This window comes from Formica exsecta, unplaced genomic scaffold (assembly GCF_003651465.1).
Source record: "Formica exsecta isolate Colony F162 unplaced genomic scaffold, ASM365146v1 scaffold181, whole genome shotgun sequence".
Lineage (NCBI taxonomy): Eukaryota > Metazoa > Arthropoda > Insecta > Hymenoptera > Formicidae > Formica > Formica exsecta.
In genome coordinates, this window is record NW_021849121.1 from 752,812 (window position 1) to 774,679 (window position 21,868).

Below are 21,868 nucleotides of genomic sequence, written 5' to 3' on the forward strand. Positions count from 1 at the left end.
ATCGAAAGATTAATGAAGCACATTCTGTTAAAATAAAATCGACTAAATAAATTCAATTGATTAAAAAGTAATATTAATGCACGCGCGAGTGCATGGAAATTTATACAATTCTGTGGTATCACACTATATACCCCATATTATTTCCGAATAACAAATGTCGAGAATAGCATACCTGAATATTTTTAATTTTTATTACTCTGTATATATGAACGACATTCGATCGTGATTTTCAATCGATTAATTTTCCTCGGATTCACGCTTTCCCAATCGCGTTGACATTACTAAAAAATTTAGTAACGACTTTCCATGGCGTGATGTGTAATATCTACGGGTGTCATTATGTGCCACGATATCAATACATCAGCGCGCGATTTTCATCTAAAAATAATAGGCCGCACGCAAATAGCTTGCATATGCATTGGGCCTAATAATACGCTGCTATTTACGCTCGTTCGAAAGTAGGCCGGTCGAATTAAAATTATTTCTGTTAAGGATAAATTTTTTTTGTCTAATGAAATAGACCATATAAGACGATACGCTTTAGCTTAACCATTGTTTTTAAAATCGATGGACAAATTAAGCGATATGTGAGTCGAGTTCCTCCTCCCAAAAGAACAAAAATGATTTAGTCCGACACTGTAATAATGCAAGTTTTAAATATCAGTTCTAAATCTAAGTTCTAATTTAACTTCTTTTAAATATGATTTAATTTTAATGACAAATTTAATTGTCGACTTGAATTAATTTCTGGAGAATTTTAATCTCATATCTTTGAGGCAAATAAAAAGAAAATTGAAATAAAAAAGTAAATCTTATCAATAATTAAGAATTGCATTCGCTATATATTTAATTTCGGTTCAGTATGCAATGAATATAAACGGAAGCAATGTCATTTTCCGTAAAATCTGGATTAAATGACTCTCACTCCTCCCCCTCCTCGGTTCGCTTTAGCGGATCGGATAGTAATAGTACAATAATAGATGATAACGGGTAATATAGCGCCGATCAATACGATCACTCGGACAATTAAATATTTACAGCTGCGTTTCGTGCAACGCGACTTCATTAGTCGGCCGTCTAACGATTGTATAAACAACGCAGTATTAAAGTCACACATATTTAATCGCCAAGATTACGCGACAACCACGTGCAATTGAAGAATTCACAAAAAATTTAAAAATTTACTTTTACACTGTCAAATTTTTTTTTTATTATAACAAAAGTTATAAATTTAATATTTTTAAGAAAATGTGCAAAAACTCAATATGCTCTGTAAAATCCTGTTTTTAAATGTCAATGGAATTTATACATATTATACTTATAATGGATATATATTCTCTCTTGTTATAGTACCAAAAAATATTAAAAAATATACAAGATTTATATAAATTGCCCGAACGCGATATTAAAAAATAAGACTAAATCTCTATAATAATTAACCAATTATAATGTTTTTTTTTTATATAGAACATTGTTGTTTTTAAAATTAGGATCTTAAAATGCGAAGCAAGCGCAAGAAAAATAGAAGTATATATTGGAGAAATAATTAAAGAAACGGATTATGTGGATACGGCCTGTATTTTCAGTATGCAGGGGAAAAATAGATATATGTTTCCGGAAATGAATGGCGTGCACGGCATGACGACAGTACCATCGGGCGCGCAAAATGAAAGACACTTCCGTAGCAATTTCCGACTGTAACGTTTCAACTTTTGCGTCGTCTAAAAGTTCGATAGCACGGTTTATTATCAGGTATCCCGCGTAGTACGATAAAATGTAAGATAAAAGAGTGTCGATCGTGCGCGTCTTCTGTGACAAATAGTTCTCAGATATTTCTTTAACTATCGTAGAAGATCTTGGACATTTTAAATATACCCAGATAATATCAAATATAACCGGAGACACTCGATAAATAATGGTAATGTCAATGTTGTTCCCGTTATTTTAAATGATAAATTTAATAGCGACATTAGCTTCACTTATGATACCACTGATAGAGTTTATAAGATATTCGTATTATTTTAATGATAAAAATTATTTTAATGTCATGTTTGTTGTTACAATTGATATCTTATATTTTTGAATTATCAGAATGAGAAGAGCATATCCCTTTATTCTCTATAAGGTTTCCTCTCAGTCCTCATTCTTCTATTCTATGGTAAACGTCTGCAGTATAAATTTTTATTTTTAACTTTCAGCTAAAACGCAGAAACAAAATGATATTACGGTGTTATTTGGTTATTACAGATTTTTCTTTACATTAAATTTTCAGATAAACTCGATTAATTTCAAGAAAACCGTGTGCAAGTTTGCAATATCAACTTACTTTAATTAGATGCATCTCCTTATTTATTACTCGCCCGATTTTTCCGCAATGTGGAGATTTTGAATTTAATTTCAGTTGCGTAAGAAATATAGTTGCGTAATTTTGATAAAAAAATTTTCTAATTTAATTATAAGCATATAGGGTGTTCCATTTCTCGCGCGTTATTTCTTTAATTATTATTGTTGCCTCAATATTTTTGCTGGATAAAAATGCCTTTTATTCTAAATTCGTCAAAGGATCTATTGTCAAAAAATAATGCACGAGAAGTGGGATATCCTTGCATAAGAAACAAAGTGAGAAAAACTTGATGGTTCTAACTTTTTACTTAACGATCGTGCATTAGAATCGAACCGAACAAAATGAGCGCGAAGTGTCGACGGGATGAAAAAACCCATACCTATATTTATAAGAATCGATCTGTTTCGCGGATACTTCGCCACGTTTTGTCTTAATAATGAATTATTTAAAAGGCTGCGGTGCTTGGCGACAGTTTAGAAGAAATGAAAAACAGCCCGTGCTGAATAATTCACGAATCCGTGAAGTTTTTCGATGGATGATGCTCGCTAGGGCATACTTCAGATAAATTTACTTTGCCGATCAACGTATGCAGGTCACAAACACGATGAGCGTGCATGTGTAATGTTGTTTATTAATATTTTAAAGATAACACCATAAAAATGGATATCAAAATAGACTGGATCTTTTTTTTTATTAGCTTTTCTCGTATGATTGAAAATATATATTATATATCGACAAATTTTTTCAATTTCTCTAAAATATAACAATAATACACAGTTGGAAAATTTTTTTTCTTGTTAAAAAATAAATGCGTTAAATATTATGTTAAATATTATGTATACATATGTGTTAAATATTAAACATAAAAATTTTAACCGGCATATTTTTTAACAAGAAAACATAAATATTTTCCAACTGTATATGAACTCGATAATTAAAGTCATGAGTTTCGTCAGCTGAAGATAACAGGAGAAACTTTTGCAGCGATAATTAATAAAGATCATCCGTTATCACGAAGTGTTGCGAATATTCTTAACTCATGAAAATTGAAGCGCAAATATTAATCTTTCGGGGCATATTTCCTGACAAGTTTAATCGGTTTTATCATCGCGTTATAACGAAAACACATTTTCGCGTACGGTCACGAATGTTTATTCCCGTTATGAAATTACCCACATATATACGTTTTCCCTCCAAACATTTGACCACAAAAATACCATACAGAAGAGTTACTCTTTTTGCTATTTGTTCCGCATTAAAACGCGGAATGATGAATTAATGTATTTCTTTAATACGCAAATGTAAGAAATACGTTGTTTTTTTTTTTATTTCGACAGTTTTTTGCTATTATTATACAGTCCAAACATCTTTAATCGTCACCTAAAAAATAAACAAAAAAAAAAAACGGCGCGAGACAGAATGACAAACTTTGCGTATCTGCGGTTTGAACGGGACCGGTAATTGCTACGATCCAACGATCGATCTAGCGGTGCGCTCTCGTTGTTTGTACAGGTAATTTATTATTGAGCGTGTTGCCTCGTTAAGCAACGGGACGAGCGCGCGGCATTAACGAAGGCGGATAGACGATTGCCGCCGCGTAGTACTCTTTAAGATAGCGTGCCGAGGGCCTATAATTCCGATGTTATGTATGTATGTACAGAGCTCCGCGGCTTGCACGAGTCACCTTCATCGACCTACTATGATAATTGTCTAACATACTCCTCCTTTTTTCCTCGAGCATCGCGCTCGGAACTCATCCATCTTCTGCCGGGTGTCGGACAGATATCTCGCTACTCGTGAATAACATGCTTTTTATTTGGCTGTAAAAATTCCAAGGATGTAATAAAATGCAAAAATATATATGTATATCCGAGCCGGTTCGTTCCAAAACTCGCTGTCTGTCAAATTTTGCCGAACATGTTGAGAGTTGAAAGGAAATTCGAGGCTTTCGAGCACGCTCTATGTATAAAGAGAGTATAATAATATTTCGCGCTATAAATATCTCTTTTGTCTTTGTCTTCACGCGGAAAGAATTTATTATGGGACTTCTAAAACAATCGAGCCACCGAATAGGTAGAAATTTAATTATCGATATTAGCGTTCGCATCGAGGGGCGGACGCGATACGTTGCTTACGGCTAAAGATGTATAAAATGATTGAACGTATACACCCGTATATATTGTGCATCTCCTGCATATCAATTAACCCACATGCGACCGGGAAGAGATAGAGCGTGCGTGTTCGGTTCCTACGGCAATAACGTCATACCCCATATCGCGTCGTTTATTCATATTCATCAAAGTTTAATTACAAATGGATTCGAGAGCTTGGAATAACGTAAACTTCTCCGATCGCGATCCGTTCGATGTATAAGTGTAAACATGTGTCTGCTATTTTATAATCACTTTCATGGAAATTGGATTCGAATACACGCGTGCACCGGGATTTTGCAGCATCTTTAAATAAAACAAATTAACCGATAAAGGGATTATTATTAATGCAACCTATAATATTATGGCATTCGAAATGTAATCCCCGTTGCTCTAAACATTGGAAAAATCGAAAGATTAATGAAGCACATTCTGTTAAAATAAAATCGACTAAATAAATTCAATTGATTAAAAAGTAATATTAATGCACGCGCGAGTGCATGGAAATTTATACAATTCTGTGGTATCACACTATATACCCCATATTATTTCCGAATAACAAATGTCGAGAATAGCATACCTGAATATTTTTAATTTTTATTACTCTGTATATATGAACGACATTCGATCGTGATTTTCAATCGATTAATTTTCCTCGGATTCACGCTTTCCCAATCGCGTTGACATTACTAAAAAATTTAGTAACGACTTTCCATGGCGTGATGTGTAATATCTACGGGTGTCATTATGTGCCACGATATCAATACATCAGCGCGCGATTTTCATCTAAAAATAATAGGCCGCACGCAAATAGCTTGCATATGCATTGGACCTAATAATACGCTGCTATTTACGCTCGTTCGAAAGTAGGCCGGTCGAATTAAAATTATTTCTGTTAAGGATAAATTTTTTTTGTCTAATGAAATAGACCATATAAGACGATACGCTTTAGCTTAACCATTGTTTTTAAAATCGATGGACAAATTAAGCGATATGTGAGTCGAGTTCCTCCTCCCAAAAGAACAAAAATGATTTAGTCCGACACTGTAATAATGCAAGTTTTAAATATCAGTTCTAAATCTAAGTTCTAATTTAACTTCTTTTAAATATGATTTAATTTTAATGACAAATTTAATTGTCGACTTGAATTAATTTCTGGAGAATTTTAATCTCATATCTTTGAGGCAAATAAAAAGAAAATTGAAATAAAAAAGTAAATCTTATCAATAATTAAGAATTGCATTCGCTATATATTTAATTTCGGTTCAGTATGCAATGAATATAAACGGAAGCAATGTCATTTTCCGTAAAATCTGGATTAAATGACTCTCACTCCTCCCCCTCCTCGGTTCGCTTTAGCGGATCGGATAGTAATAGTACAATAATAGATGATAACGGGTAATATAGCGCCGATCAATACGATCACTCGGACAATTAAATATTTACAGCTGCGTTTCGTGCAACGCGACTTCATTAGTCGGCCGTCTAACGATTGTATAAACAACGCAGTATTAAAGTCACACATATTTAATCGCCAAGATTACGCGACAACCACGTGCAATTGAAGAATTCACAAAAAATTTAAAAATTTACTTTTACACTGTCAAATTTTTTTTTTATTATAACAAAAGTTATAAATTTAATATTTTTAAGAAAATGTGCAAAAACTCAATATGCTCTGTAAAATCCTGTTTTTAAATGTCAATGGAATTTATACATATTATACTTATAATGGATATATATTCTCTCTTGTTATAGTACCAAAAAATATTAAAAAATATACAAGATTTATATAAATTGCCCGAACGCGATATTAAAAAATAAGACTAAATCTCTATAATAATTAACCAATTATAATGTTTTTTTTTTATATAGAACATTGTTGTTTTTAAAATTAGGATCTTAAAATGCGAAGCAAGCGCAAGAAAAATAGAAGTATATATTGGAGAAATAATTAAAGAAACGGATTATGTGGATACGGCCTGTATTTTCAGTATGCAGGGGAAAAATAGATATATGTTTCCGGAAATGAATGGCGTGCACGGCATGACGACAGTACCATCGGGCGCGCAAAATGAAAGACACTTCCGTAGCAATTTCCGACTGTAACGTTTCGACTTTTGCGTCGTCTAAAAGTTCGATAGCGCGGTTTATTATCAGGTATCCCGCGTAGTACGATAAAATGTAAGATAAAAGAGTGTCGATCGTGCGCGTCTTCTGTGACAAATAGTTCTCAGATATTTCTTTAACTATCGTAGAAGATCTTGGACATTTTAAATATACCCAGATAATATCAAATATAACCGGAGACACTCGATAAATAATGGTAATGTCAATATTGTTCCCGTTATTTCAAATGATAAATTTAATAGCGACATTAGCTTCACTTATGATACCACTGATAGAGTTTATAAGATATTCGTATTATTTTAATGATAAAAATTATTTTAATGTCATGTTTGTTGTTACAATTGATATCTTATATTTTTGAATTATCAGAATGAGAAGAGCATATCCCTTTATTCTCTATAAGGTTTCCTCTCAGTCCTCATTCTTCTATTCTATGGTAAACGTCTGCAGTATAAATTTTTATTTTTAACTTTCAGCTAAAACGCAGAAACAAAATGATATTACGGTGTTATTTGGTTATTACAGATTTTTCTTTACATTAAATTTTCAGATAAACTCGATTAATTTCAAGAAAACCGTGTGCAAGTTTGCAATATCAACTTACTTTAATTAGATGCATCTCCTTATTTATTACTCGCCCGATTTTTCCGCAATGTGGAGATTTTGAATTTAATTTCAGTTGCGTAAGAAATATAGTTGCGTAATTTTGATAAAAAAATTTTCTAATTTAATTATAAGCATATAGGGTGTTCCATTTCTCGCGCGTTATTTCTTTAATTATTATTGTTGCCTCAATATTTTTGCTGGATAAAAATGCCTTTTATTCTAAATTCGTCAAAGGATCTATTGTCAAAAAATAATGCACGAGAAGTGGGATATCCTTGCATAAGAAACAAAGTGAGAAAAACTTGATGGTTCTAACTTTTTACTTAACGATCGTGCATTAGAATCGAACCGAACAAAATGAGCGCGAAGTGTCGACGGGATGAAAAAACCCATACCTATATTTATAAGAATCGATCTGTTTCGCGGATACTTTGCCACGTTTTGTCTTAATAATGAATTATTTAAAAGGCTGCGGTGCTTGGCGACAGTTTAGAAGAAATGAAAAACAGCCCGTGCTGAATAATTCACGAATCCGTGAAGTTTTTCGATGGATGATGCTCGCTAGGGCATACTTCAGATAAATTTACTTTGCCGATCAACGTATGCAGGTCACAAACACGATGAGCGTGCATGTGTAATGTTGTTTATTAATATTTTAAAGATAACACCATAAAAATGGATATCAAAATAGACTGGATCTTTTTTTTTATTAGCTTTTCTCGTATGATTGAAAATATATATTATATATCGACAAATTTTTTCAATTTCTCTAAAATATAACAATAATACACAGTTGGAAAATTTGTTTTCTTGTTAAAAAATAAATGCGTTAAATATTATGTTAAATATTATGTATACATATGTGTTAAATATTAAACATAAAAATTTTAACCGGCATATTTTTTAACAAGAAAACATAAATATTTTCCAACTGTATATGAACTCGATAATTAAAGTCATGAGTTTCGTCAGCTGAAGATAACAGGAGAAACTTTTGCAGCGATAATTAATAAAGATCATCCGTTATCACGAAGTGTTGCGAATATTCTTAACTCATGAAAATTGAAGCGCAAATATTAATCTTTCGGGGCATATTTCCTGACAAGTTTAATCGGTTTTATCATCGCGTTATAACGAAAACACATTTTCGCGTACGGTCACGAATGTTTATTCCCGTTATGAAATTACCCACATATATACGTTTTCCCTCCAAACATTTGACCACAAAAATACCATACAGAAGAGTTACTCTTTTTGCTATTTGTTCCGCATTAAAACGCGGAATGATGAATTAATGTATTTCTTTAATACGCAAGTATAGGTCTCTACATTTATAAAAGCACACAGATATGCGTATCTTGATAAACCTATTTTATCCAAATCATAATAAAAGACATTAGTAAAAGAATTTTATAAGAGCAAAGTAATTTATCAAATATAGATGGTCTACATATACGTATATGAAAATTGTCATCGATTTAGCTATATAAATAATAAAATTAGCATTTTCGTGAAATAATCAAATTCAATTAGAAACTATTTATATAATAGTAAAATATATAGAGAGAACATAAAAATTTAAGAATGCTACATAGACTAATAATTTTGAAGGTATAAGAGATTAATGTTGTTTTACAGTCTCAAAATTTTAGTAATTACAGCAACTTTTGCTCTTAACAAGCATTAAATGCTTTTCAAATATGTATATGTGATATTTCATCTAGTTATAACTTTTAATAAATATTATTTTGAAAAATAATATTTGAATAAACACAATTTTATATAAAATTCTTCATATTTTATGAAAAATGTTATATGAGATTCTTCATATTTTATGCTCTCTTTATTTAAATTTTTAAACGTGATTTTTATATTTCTTGTTCTCCAATAAATATCCATACAAAAAATAAAAAGATTTCTTCGTAAGAAATAAGAAGCACTAATGTTCAGATTTTCCTCTGTCTCTTATACATATGTATATCTTTCATTTTAGAGATAATAGTGTGAAAAACATTAGAAAATTTGTTTTTTTTTTTATATCGATACAGAATATATATGTATATTAAATGGAAATATCCTGCCAATTCGATATATCAAATTATACATCATGCACTTGCGAATTCTTCGTATCGAATGGAATTATAAAAAGCATCTTGCAAGGAGACTCTTTCATGGACGCACCTTAAGATATTTTCAGATATTCGATTGCCGACGCTTGGTATTATCGTTTATCAAATCATACCAATGATGAGCAATAAAATTCTACGCGAGTTATCTGCTCTCCGATCACAGATCGAGCGATTGGAGCGTGAGCGTTTGATTACAGAGACGAGAGGAATCCTCGACGATGTCGAGGATTTGGGGCACGGCCAGGTGTCAAAGGCCACGATATCGAAATCGATGTCCGCGCGGATAGAACGGAAACAAGAGAGGAACCTCCATGACGCGGTATTTCACATTCATGCGTCTTAAGAATGTGTCATATTTCAAAACATTGAAAAAAACATGAAAATTTCGTAGATTGTTCTACTATTTCTTCTGAGTATCTGTGAAAAACCTGATCACAATTATCTTAATGGTTTGGAAATTATTTAAGTTTAAAGCTTGTATTGATTCTTATGGAAAATCGCAGCAAGAATGTTATTTCCGGTTATTTTCCTCAATTTGATAGATCATTTTCATAGAATTTTTTATCAGAAAAAGAATGTTGCAAGCCACAATGCGTTACGATCCATAGTTTTCGAGATATCGATTTTTAAAAGTCGTAATTACAGTAATACTTTCACCACAACAATTGATAGTAATTTTCTGACACCATGTATGTTTTATAAAATATATTCTTAACAGATTCATTTATTTATGTGTAGAAAAATCAAACGCGTAGGCGGGGGAGGGGCTCCGCCCCTTTCTCTGCACCCTCCTCCCCGAAAAAAGCTAACCTAACCCAACCCATGTCCGAAGGATGAATCTTTATTTTCAGTATTACTATTATTACTTATTATTCTCACTTTACGTTTTATTCTTTATATATATATGTTCATTTGTTGCAAATTCATTTATTAAAAATTCACTTGTTAAAAATTTTGAAATCTTGATATATTCAAAAAGAGAAAAAAAGAAAATTTGTTGCATTAAAAAATTTTGAAATCTCGATATTTCTTTAAAAAAAAATTAAAATTTTGGAATATCGATGTCTCGGAAACTATTGATCGTAATGCATCGTGATTTGCAGCATGTTTTTTCTCGGTAAAAAATCTATCAAATACATCTATCAAATTGAGGGGTCCCGAAAATAACATTCTCTCTAAAATCGCGTATTATAATATTTATTGACGAATTTGACAAGAAAAAAACATTGCTAGCAAAATACTTTTAGTAACCCAAAATCTTTCTGTAAATTACTCATTTTTTTTTTCTTGTAATTGATTTCAAGAGGTATTCAAGACTAACAGTTTTTGTCATAAATTAGAACAAATATTAATTACAACTATTTTTTTTATAAAGACGTTAAAAATCATATTTTGTGTACTTTAATACTTTTCACAATCCAGATTTATTTATTTGATTTTCCAAACAGTAAAAACGTAAGAAAAATGTTTTTTTTAATTTCGACAGCTTTTTGCTACTATTATACAGCTAAAACATCCTTAACGTTTAGCTATTAGCGCAATGAACAAACGCGCACATACACTACCACGTCCTGAGAGCTTCGGAATAAACGCGAATTCACGTTTCGATACATTCCAATGTATTTCCCGATTGTTCGTAACAAATATCGGTGAAAGTATTCACAAAGAAATGACCGAGCTCGTTCTCGACATAGCGCTGAAACGGTATACTCACACAGTGAAATGGTAGACGAAACACAGCCAACCGCCGGGATGCTCGAGAAACACGTAGAGCCGCTCCTGGAAGGTCTTTCCCCTCTTATGATGAAACACGTACTTGGCCTTGAAGGCCTGATCGATTGGCAGGAAGATCGGATAGTACGGATCGGGCAAGCCGGTCTGATTGGGACTCGGCGGTTCCCCCTCGTCCTCGCCGCCAACCACGTCATTCTCGATGATGTCCTCTTTGCTCTTTTTACGCCGATACTTCCGCTTCATGGGCGTCGGCACCCGTTTGTGGTGAGCTTCGCCGAAGCGTGGCGAACGGAAGCGACGTAGGAAGGTGAAACGGCGCGCCGGCGACGACGGCGCGTCCTCCGCGTTCGCCCCGTTGTCCTCGGTGTCTTCGGTCTCACTGCCGGGCGTCTTCAACGCGGTGTCCTCCGTCTCGAGGCCCTGCTCGGCCACGAGCTCGTCCTCGCTGCCTTGAAGGGCAGCGTAGGCGGCCGTGGCGCTGCACCGCTTTTCCGCGTGCCTAGAGCATTGGTCCTTGCTTCGTGGAAGACTCTCGTTGTTGTACGCGTCACCTGGGCATTTCCAGGATTTACATTGGGACCAAAGGATCCCCCCAGGATTGCTAGCTATGCCTTGGCACGCTTGATCCTCGAGGCTCGCGATAGAATAACGTCGACAAGAAACGTGTCTATCTAACAGCAAGTCGTTTAGATATTGTGATAAGCATTGTTTCGTTAAATATATCATCATGTCCTTCTTTAATTACAATTTTGATAATGCTAATCGCGAAGATAGTTTAATTTTATATTTCTGATATGATTATCAATGAGAGAATACAATTGATGAATCCCGGATGAATCATCGACGGTAAATAGTTAGATTAGTAGTCAAGCGAAGATTATTCAAATATTTGAGGTGGTCAGAGTGAGGCATTTGCAATTCTAACCACTGGAGAACCGCGGAATAATATCTCGACGCATAATGCGTGCGTGAATACTCTCGATGCGATCGAGAAACCTATTTATGAAATAGAAGCTTATTTACGAAATAGAATCGATAATAACGGCTGTTAAATGTCCTATTATTATTGAATAAAAAAAATTTAGAGAATAATATGGAAATTAGCGATAAAGAAAATTAAGCAGGATTTTAAGATTATTTAATTATGGATTCGTGCACACTAAAAATATAATTCTTTTCAATCAAATAATACATTTTTTAATTTTGATTCTTTCTACTGAAATAAATATATACTTTGTTTTCAAAAATGTTTGTTCTATTAAATAAATTATTATTTGCATGTAATAAAAATTATAATTTTTGAAATAAATTATTCAAAATTTTAATTTAAAAAAATATTTATTTGAAGATAAATAATTGTTTATTAAAATAGAGAAAACTTGTGTTTAAAACAAATAGCCAAAAATTTTAAAAATGTTTTTTTTTTAAAGAAAGTAATAATTAAAGGGAGGAATAACTAAAGAAAGAAATACTTGTTTCAAATTTAAAAAAAAAATTTTTGATTAGTACATTTTTTTCAGTGCACTTTGAGTTAATTTCGATTCAAGTTTTCTTTTTGGATAATTACGTGCATTTCTGCGCGCGACATGGTTACAAAAAATTTACTTTGTCCTCATTAAAAGTAAATTAAATCTGTAACATTATAATAAAGGATAATAGAGAAGTTGACGTAAGCGCATACGTGACATGTATAAAAAAGTTTGCATATACCCGTAAACGAGTTTAGTGGTATATTTACCGACTTTAGAGATAATGTTAGAAAATCAACTTGCCTCTCATTACATTGTTGTTTATCGATCGACTTGGCACCTATAGAGCATTATCGATGTTTTAATAATGTTTTTTCCCGGGAAAGAACACATTTTCGCTTCTCAAATTATTTGACGTGATACCAGAGGAATAAAATGCAAACAAAATTATCAGCATAATAAATTTATTCAATAAATAATTTTAAAGTTTCTAATATATTACCACAGATGCCTACTTTTTTAAGAAATATATCCAGTTTTGCATATAACACAAAAAACAATAGATAAAATTTTAAATAAATAATTGTACTTAAAAACAAATAATACACATGTGACTACTTTTATAAAATTTGCGAACAAATATTGCCGTTATTCCAATGTAACGTTTCACACAAGAATGGTATTTTCTTTCTGTATCAAAAGTAAAATTTGACCAATTTACAAAAGATAACATATGTAAAACTTATGTAAAAAATAAGAACTACAAAAAATAACATATATTAGAAGTTAAAATTCAATTCTCACGTAATTCAAAGTAAAGATTACTCAAGATTTTATTATCTCTAATCTATCTAAAATTTATAGCAATTTGTTTAAAATTAATTAAATATTTATCACTACATAAATAAAAAAAGTATGTTAAATTGTTTCCGATAAATATTTTAAAATGATTTACATGCAAAATAAGCCTATTGGTCTAAGTTTTTTTAGGAAATATTTGATTCTTGTACGAAATGCCTTTATATATAAAATTAAATATTAATGCTTACATTTAAGTATGCGTAACCAGAAAAATATTTCCTTCTCTTTTATTGAACAAATTTTATACTGTTCTGCAGGATAGTAATAAACTCATCAAATCTGTAATTATTTGCAAGCTTTAACGTGCAGTAATAAAAAAAAAAGTGCGTTCTGAAGAAATGGGGCGCCATATAGACAGACGCGATTACCACAGCTACGAGTTCTTCCCTCAGCTTTTTCAAAATGGATGATTCGACGTGGAAGTTCTATTAATCTCCAAGAATAACGGACAAAAACCGAAAAGATTGTCAGAAAACTGAATAGATTGTCTCGAATAAAAATGCGAATGTCATTTGTGTGTGTATGTGTGTGTGTAAGTATGTGGTTAATGCGCCTCGTATAAAAAGAATAGAAAAATTGTGTTTAAGGATGTATATGTCATATGTCCAAACATTGACAAAAGCATGAAAAATTTCTAGACTGTTCTACTATTCCCCTTCTGAGTATCTGTGCGAAGCCTGAACACAATTTTCTTAACGGTTTGGAAATTATTTAAGTTTAAGCTTGTACTGATGTTTATGGAAAATCGTATATTGTAGCACTTATTGACAAATTTGACAAGGAAAGAATATTGCCATTAAAATAAAAATGTTTACATATATTAACAAAACTCTAATAAATATTTGTGCAAAACTTAATTTCGATCCATTTACTTATTTAAAAGTTGTTTACTAAAAATTGTAGTAAAATACTTTTAGTAATCCAAAAACTTCCTTAAATTACTCGTTTTTTTATATTTCTTGCAGTTGATTTTAGGGATTATTCGCGATCAAAAGTTTTTTTCATAAATTAGGAAAAATATTAATTATAAATTTTCTTTTATAAAGATGTTAAGAACCATATTATTTTATGATATTTTAATTCTTTTTGTAATCCGGATTTATTTATTTGATTTTTCAAACAGTATAAACGTAAAAAATATGTTTTTTCTTTTAATTTTGACAGTTTTTTGCTACTATTGTACAGGCAAAATATCCTTAATACTGAAGAAAAGCCGAAATTTTAATATTACTAGCTACAAGAGAATAACGAAACATTAATATTGTGCACACACGCTTTTGTCATGTCTTTTGTCTACGATTGACGTATCGAAGATTGCATAAGTAGCTTTTATGCTAAGGTCATGAGCGTACATACTTTAATCAATGCTACAAATATTAAGCTGACCTCGATTAAAAAAGTATTCATTAATTTCATATTTTTTATTTCCAGTAAAATATTAATCTCAGTTTCCGTAAAACAAAAAGAATTAGTGGCGAGTTTGTTCGTGCGAGATTTAACTTAAAATATCTTTTGCTATTCTTAAGTCTTCGTAAAAAAAACCACGAGAATTTTCAGCGCGTTGTAAGAAATTAATAATAATTACATGCAAAATATTTGTCAATGTAGTGTTATAATATTTAGCCTACACGACACACACCCCGAACATAAACGCGGAATTATCGAGAATGCCAGAACAATGGAAACCACAAATCCGATTTGCGTGCTTGTGCATTAACGCGAATGAATTGTCGGCGGAGTTCTATTTATAAAGGCAACCACCTCTCTCTTCCTCTCTTTTTCTCCATCTCTATCTTTCAGACGGCGAGACATTATAAAACTCATAACGGATCCAACTACATCGTGAATCGAGCCTCGAGTATCGAGCGCGGTAATAATATTCTTCTCTTTCTCTTTCTCTCTCTCTCTCTCTTTCTCTGCTAAAGCAGGAATTAGGCTTCTTCAAATCTGCCTCTCCGTTAAGGTGATCGCGCAAAGTCGAGCGAGCTATGCAAATCGTCTCGCTTTCAAAAGTGGAAGAAATATATGTATATTTAATATTCGCGTCCGTCGCGCGTGAAAAGATATGCGATGCCGTGTTAGTCGTGTTCCTTTTTCACATTGCACGATAGGCAATGTGTGAAAAATGTAACAAATGTCGCATCGCTACGTGCTAGCACTAAATGAAAAGAGTGCATAAATTAACATTGCAGAGAATACATATGAATTCTCTTTGACAAGACCAGTATTCTTAAATATGCTTTTAAATTGCAAAAGACACGCATATAGACATAGATTATGCTAAAAAAAATATTTTTTTTTGCCATATAATATTATATATATTTTTTACATATACGGATATGTATCTTATGATAAATTTAAATTCTTAGCTTTCCTTTGAAAGAATTAAAAGAGGAAATATATCAGAGAGAGCTCCGACATTTATATTCTCTTATATAACTTTGCGTTTTATTATATAATTCAATACCAGTTTCAACAATGTCGATTAACTTCAAACGTAGTTAACCGATTTTCTCTATTTCTTTTCAAGTTGTAGAATTGAGAAACTAAAGTCTAAGCAAAGAGAGAGAGAAAGAAAGAGATCATCGATGAATCACGACATCAATGGCTAATCTACATCGGCAAAACGACGAATGACCGTATAAATATTCCGTGATGCATATACAACAAATGCAACGTGACCTAGTGCAACAATTCTCCACGTTACATTTCTTCTTGACATCACATTTGTTCGTGAAATCACTCGGAATTCGCGATAACAAGCACAATTTACGCCGAATTAAGGATTTTAATCTCGTATACCTGAATGATTGCACTTCTTATTATTTGGATGACTTTGGCAGTTAAAGTGACTCTGGCTTTGTGACTGATACGGATGCCGAAACTGCTGTCGTTGTTGCTGTTGTTGCTGTTGCTGTTGCTGCTGTTGCTGCTGTTGCTGCTGTTGCTGTTGCTGCTGTTGATGATGATGATGATGATGCATCGATCTGTCAACGATCGGAGGCGTTTGCGGTGGCGTCAACGGTTCCGTCTTCGTCTCCATCTGTCACGAAGCAGATGGATTCCTCCCTACTCTCGAATGATAAAACAATCAAGAAGGCTACAATCGGTCGGACAATCGGCACTGGGGAAAAATCGTCACTTCGGGAACGATCGATTGACGCCTCGCTCGCGTCGAGACACATAAGGTCGATGAACTTCGGATGGAGAACAAGTTCGAGGAGCGTCGCACGAGAGAGGCGGCAGAGATTTGAAAAGAAAAGAAAAAGAAAAAAGAGAGCAACAAGATATTGATACGAGAGTCGGAGCAATACTAAGGCTCAATCGGGGGTTCCCCGAGAGTCGCCGTTCACCTGGCGTCGACGACGACGCCGCCGCCAACACGGTGGCTCCTCCTACCTCTTGGATACCCATCGGTTGGCGGCTCGACTTCCACAGGGGCGGAGCTTCCGGGTCACGGTGACTCGGGGCGTCCCGACGCTATATCTCCCAGTGGACCGCTGCTGTTGCTGCTGTTGCTGTTGCTGCTGTTGCTGTTGATTGATCGGCGACTTGAGAACGCTCAAAACGAGGTCCTCGCGGGGGGGTACAATCCGCGTGATCTGCCGACTCTGCCGAAAGAGCGTCTCCTGCTCGCCGCGATTCATCCTGCAGCCGATACGACGACGTTGAAGATAAAATCCTGGATACCACTCGCGTCTCCCCCGTCCTGGACCGCTACCTAGCATAACAGCGTGCAGCATTCCGACACTATCTTTTCGATTACGGTCGATGAACGGCTTCTCGTCTGCCGGACGATCGCCCGATCACGCGGCTTGTCCATGGTCCCGATCACCGGAGTCACTAAAATCCGCGTTCACGCAATGACAATGTTCCTCTCGTTCTGGGATGCGAACTCGAGCGTAAACTTCACTGATCGTCAATCGCCTTACGCTATTCGACGATTAACAACCAGTTAGGTCGCTTCCTTGTGGATCATCAGGGTTTATCTTGATCGCGGGTTTTTCATTTTAATCCGCAATCGCGTCAGGATTTTCGTCGCAAGAAAGAGAGGGATCAATTCGTAGATTTGATCCTGCCGCCTTCTTTCTTGTTAAACATTACGCTTTCACGGCACGGATGTCGCCGATAAGATTATCCGACCTGGCCGTCGTCGCTGAAACCGTCGATTGCGTCGTCTAAGATATAGAGCGACATATCCTTCCACGTTAGATCCATCGTCAATCGTCGTTTCCGGGGACACTTCTGTTAAAGTTCTCGATATTTCGAGCCTTCGATCGATCGACGAAGTTGGATTTAGGGTCCTTAGAGTCGCGTTTGCTCCTATCCCGTTACTTTTACTATCCCATGTGATCATCCATCAACTGACAAACACGTGTCAAGTCACATGTCTCTAATTCTCTCTTTTTGCAAATTTCACTGCTTCCGTTCAATTTCGCGAACTGATGGAACCGTGTTTATAGAAGCTGTTGCCTTCGAGCAAAATAAAAAACAATCGCAAATGTCAGATGCAGATGTTCGACAGCCGGTTTATGCATAATATCTGCAATATGAACCACCGTAACTTCTCAGGCCCAGAGAACATGGATATTCGAGACATAGAGACAAAGGGCAAGGGGGAGAGACAATATTGGGGAAAGAGAGAGAAAGACAAGAGAGATAGACAACCGGGAGAGGGTGAGAGAATCAAAATATCCGCAGTTTCGGTCCTCCGGAAAATGGATGTCGAGTAGACTGCTGGGACGTCTCGCGATCGATCTTACCTAGAAGGAAATCCTCCGAGTATTTATTCAGACTAATATGATAATGGATTTCCGGGACTCCCTCGAGTCTTCTTTCTCTTTCGGCAAGTGTCTCTCCTATCTCCGCTCGAACACGGGTAAACGTGTGTCGAGCGATATTGCGAAATGTATTCGGCCTATTGCCATTTTCACGACAACACGACGGCAGTGTCCTTCGTGGCTCGTTACATTGCAAATGCACGAGGGCTCTTTTCCCTTCATCTCCCTGTCCACCGTAACTTCTCAGGCCCAGAGAACATGGATATTCGAGACATAGAGACAAAGGGCAAGGGGGAAAGACAATATTGGGGAAAGAGAGCGAGAGAGAGAAAGACAAGAGAGATAGACAACCGGGAGAGGGTGAGAGAATCAAAATATCCGCAGTTTCGGTCCTCCGGAAAATGGATGTCGAGTAGACTGCTGGGACGTCTCGCGATCGATCTTACCTAGAAGGAAATCCTCCGAGTATTTATTCAGACTAATATGATAATGGATTTCCGGGACTCCCTCGAGTCTTCTTTCTCTTTCGGCAAGTGTCTCTCCTATCTCCGCTCGAACACGGGTAAACGTGTGTCGAGCGATATTGCGAAATGTATTCGGCCTATTGCCATTTTCACGACAACACGACGGCAGTGTCCTTCGTGGCTCGTTACATTGCAAATGCACGAGGGCTCTTTTCCCTTCATCTCCCTGTCGCTCGAGACACGACGTTGTCGCTCTCTTATCTCACTTGGCGCCCCGTTGCAAAGGGGCTTCGTCCCTCGTCTTCCTAAATTGTTCCTAGGATAATTACGTGATGATACCTGGCGTTTCTGCTCATGGACCGTCCTCGTCGCTTTCAAGCGACAATTTGCGAGAAAGCCCGCGCAAGCAGTATTTCCTGACCAATAATTACTCGAAAGGAGTGCAAAGTATAAATGTGCGGTATCCTTGTTCTCTTTCCTTTCTCTCAGCCGATTATTTATTCGCCCCAAAACTCTTCGCAATTTCTTTCTTAAGGGAAAAGAGAGATCTTCGACGATTACTTAATTTTCGAGAATATTTTTTACGATCTTTATCGCGGAAGGATGTCGTTTTCCTTAATATACATTATGATTGCTTCGTTATTGCTCTTGAGGTTAACGTTGAAAATCACAGAGAATCAGCGATGTGTGTGCACAGAGATTCGCACGCCGTTCATAAACCTTGATCCCTCCCTCGAACTTAGCCGAAGCCTTTGACGAAAACACTTGACGCGACCTACACACGACCACGGTGTTAACAATGTTTACTTCAACCACACTTCTTCTAACATAACGTCTCTCTAAGAGCGAGTTATAGCGGAGGACGACGACTAGATTGCCGAGAGAGATCCGACAACTTCGACGCCAACTCCGACATGTCGCGATGACACTATCGCGCGAACACGTTTCTCACACGTGTACATACCGTACCCTCGATTATAAAGTTTTGAACGCGACAATGAACCTGTCGAATCGTAGACCGGAACGCATTATCGTCGTCGCCGAACAACGGGAAAGTCGGGAGTGCCTTTTGACCTTTCACGATGCCTCGCGAGATGAGGAACAAGAATTAATCGCGCGTTTCAGCTTTCAGTTTCTTCACCTCTCTCTATCAGGCGGGATTCGTGCCAAATTGATCAACTTGACAGTTCGCGCGTGAGTATTAATGACGAAATTATTTCTCCCACGCCGTAATCCGTCGTCGTGACCGTCTCTTTACCTTACATCGCGCTACTTGCGTTGAAAAAGAGCGATTAATTCTGGAATGACTTAAATTGTCCAGAAACTGTCACACACGTACACTAGTGAACTCGCTGACAAGTTAGAAAAAGGGCAATTTCGTTCTTTCCCAGTTTCAAAGGAATCGTCCCGCTTGCGGAAGGTTCTTTTTTTCTCGTGCCTCGTTCGCGATATAGTGACCCCTTTAACCTCGCTTATCCTTCACCACCATGGCTGAAGCGCCACCACTTGTTTTTCTAGATCCCTCTTTGCCAATGTCTGTGTCAGTTCTATAAATAAATCAATTATTATTTAACGTATTAAAGTTCGCGAATGATTTTACCAGTACCCGTACGTTTGCTCCATCACGGACACGGGGTCATCCGTGAAACGACCTTTTCCGATCTCCTCGCAGATCGAGCTCGCTCCGAGAAACTCTCGCCCCCCCCCTCCCCCCGAGATAATGAATAATCGGACTAATATTTAAGCACACAGTAGAGGCACAAAATTGCACGATTCAATTTACACCCATCTGGAACAAGCAATTATCACGTAGCCGTAATCCTCGTTCCTCCCACCATCCATTTCGTCGATATATCGCCTCCTCGGCGATTTGCCGCCGAGCGTTTAAAACGCGAGTACGAAAACCCCTTCGTCGCGTTGCACAAACTATGTTAGAAGCTATTTAGAATCTGATCAAAGATCGGAGCTGACGACGTGCTACGGATACGTCAACATCGCGCGTTCTGTCATGTCGTTGCGTTGCCCGAGTGCACCGACCTTGGCGAGGAGCTGACCGATGGATCGCAAACTCGATCGCTGGCGCGATTTGTTTGATCGCGATGAGCGAGATTCGTTTCCACGATCACGCGATCACGAGGTCGCGTGCCGTCCGAGACACAGAAGCACTCGCGTTGTTCTCAGGGCGACAGCCCGCAACCAACTGTGGCTCCTTGGCCGCCACCTCGTAGTTCCGCCACCCACCGCAACCCCGAGCAGGGGTAGCCTGGCGCTTTTGCACGCGCTTAGGGGCGCACGGATTACGGAATTCCCCCGAGAGATGTGTTCCTCTCTCTCTTGTTTCCACGTGAATGTGCTATTTCTTTCTCTTTCCGTCTCGAGCATGCCCGCAGTTGCGAGCGCCAGCCCCAAAACCAAGAGGAGCCGGCCACTTTTACCCAGCTGTAATCCCGCCATTCTCCTCGGAATAATCTCGCTTGAAGAAATTAATAATCTCCTCCACGGACGCGCGGCAATGTTGGGGTGGAGAAAAATTTTTGTTCGAAAGCTGGTTCGAAAATTAATCAAATCCGTTACGTTCCGTTTGTTGTTCTTTTCTGTTAAATCTGTTTTGTTTTTTTAAACAGGAATCCTGCCTCTGAGTCCAACATGACGTTTTCTATTATATACTTTTATGCTTTTATGTGCTATGTGTGTATTAGCAAAACATATGTGAAATGACGTAAAAGAATTTTTACATTTTGTGTTATATAATATTATTTTATGTTAAAAAGAGAAATGTAAAAAAGAAAGAAAGAGAAAGAAATAGACTGTAAAATATTACATTATATGTATAGTAATATATTTTTTCTTTTTCTTTTAAAAAGATACAAAACAAATATTGCGTAGGAGAATATGTAAAACAAATTCTTTTTGTTTTCTTCCCATATATTGCATATTTTATTCATATCATTAAATTGTGTAAATTAAAGTAGAAGAAAGATATCAAGAAGAATTGACATATATCAGAGATCTTTAGTCTTTACATAAAAAAAAAAGGTTTAAAAATTTATTTATAATCACAAATAATTATATTGCTTTCTATTAAGTTATATCACGGTTTCGATAATATTGTTTAAAACTGTTTTGTAAGCAAATGAACTGTTGGCTTCCAATAAGTAAACTAGTTCATTAATTTTGATTTATCTTGTTATTAATACATA

General features: G+C 35.8%; 1 protein-coding gene across 1 annotated transcript in view; it reads right to left on the minus strand.

The window, feature by feature from the left end:
- Positions 1–17,166, minus strand: part of LOC115233666 (potassium voltage-gated channel subfamily KQT member 1) — a 62,031-nt gene extending 44,865 nt beyond the window's left edge. The window contains exons 1-4 of the mRNA XM_029804219.1: positions 16,937–17,166; position 16,903; positions 16,226–16,379; positions 11,074–11,644 (exon numbers count right to left, since the gene is read on the minus strand). Coding sequence (XP_029660079.1) covers positions 11,074–11,644; positions 16,226–16,379; position 16,903; positions 16,937–17,166 — 956 coding nt within the window. The remainder of the gene's footprint in view (positions 1–11,073; positions 11,645–16,225; positions 16,380–16,902; positions 16,904–16,936) is intronic.
- Positions 17,167–21,868: the final 4,702 nt, after the last annotated feature.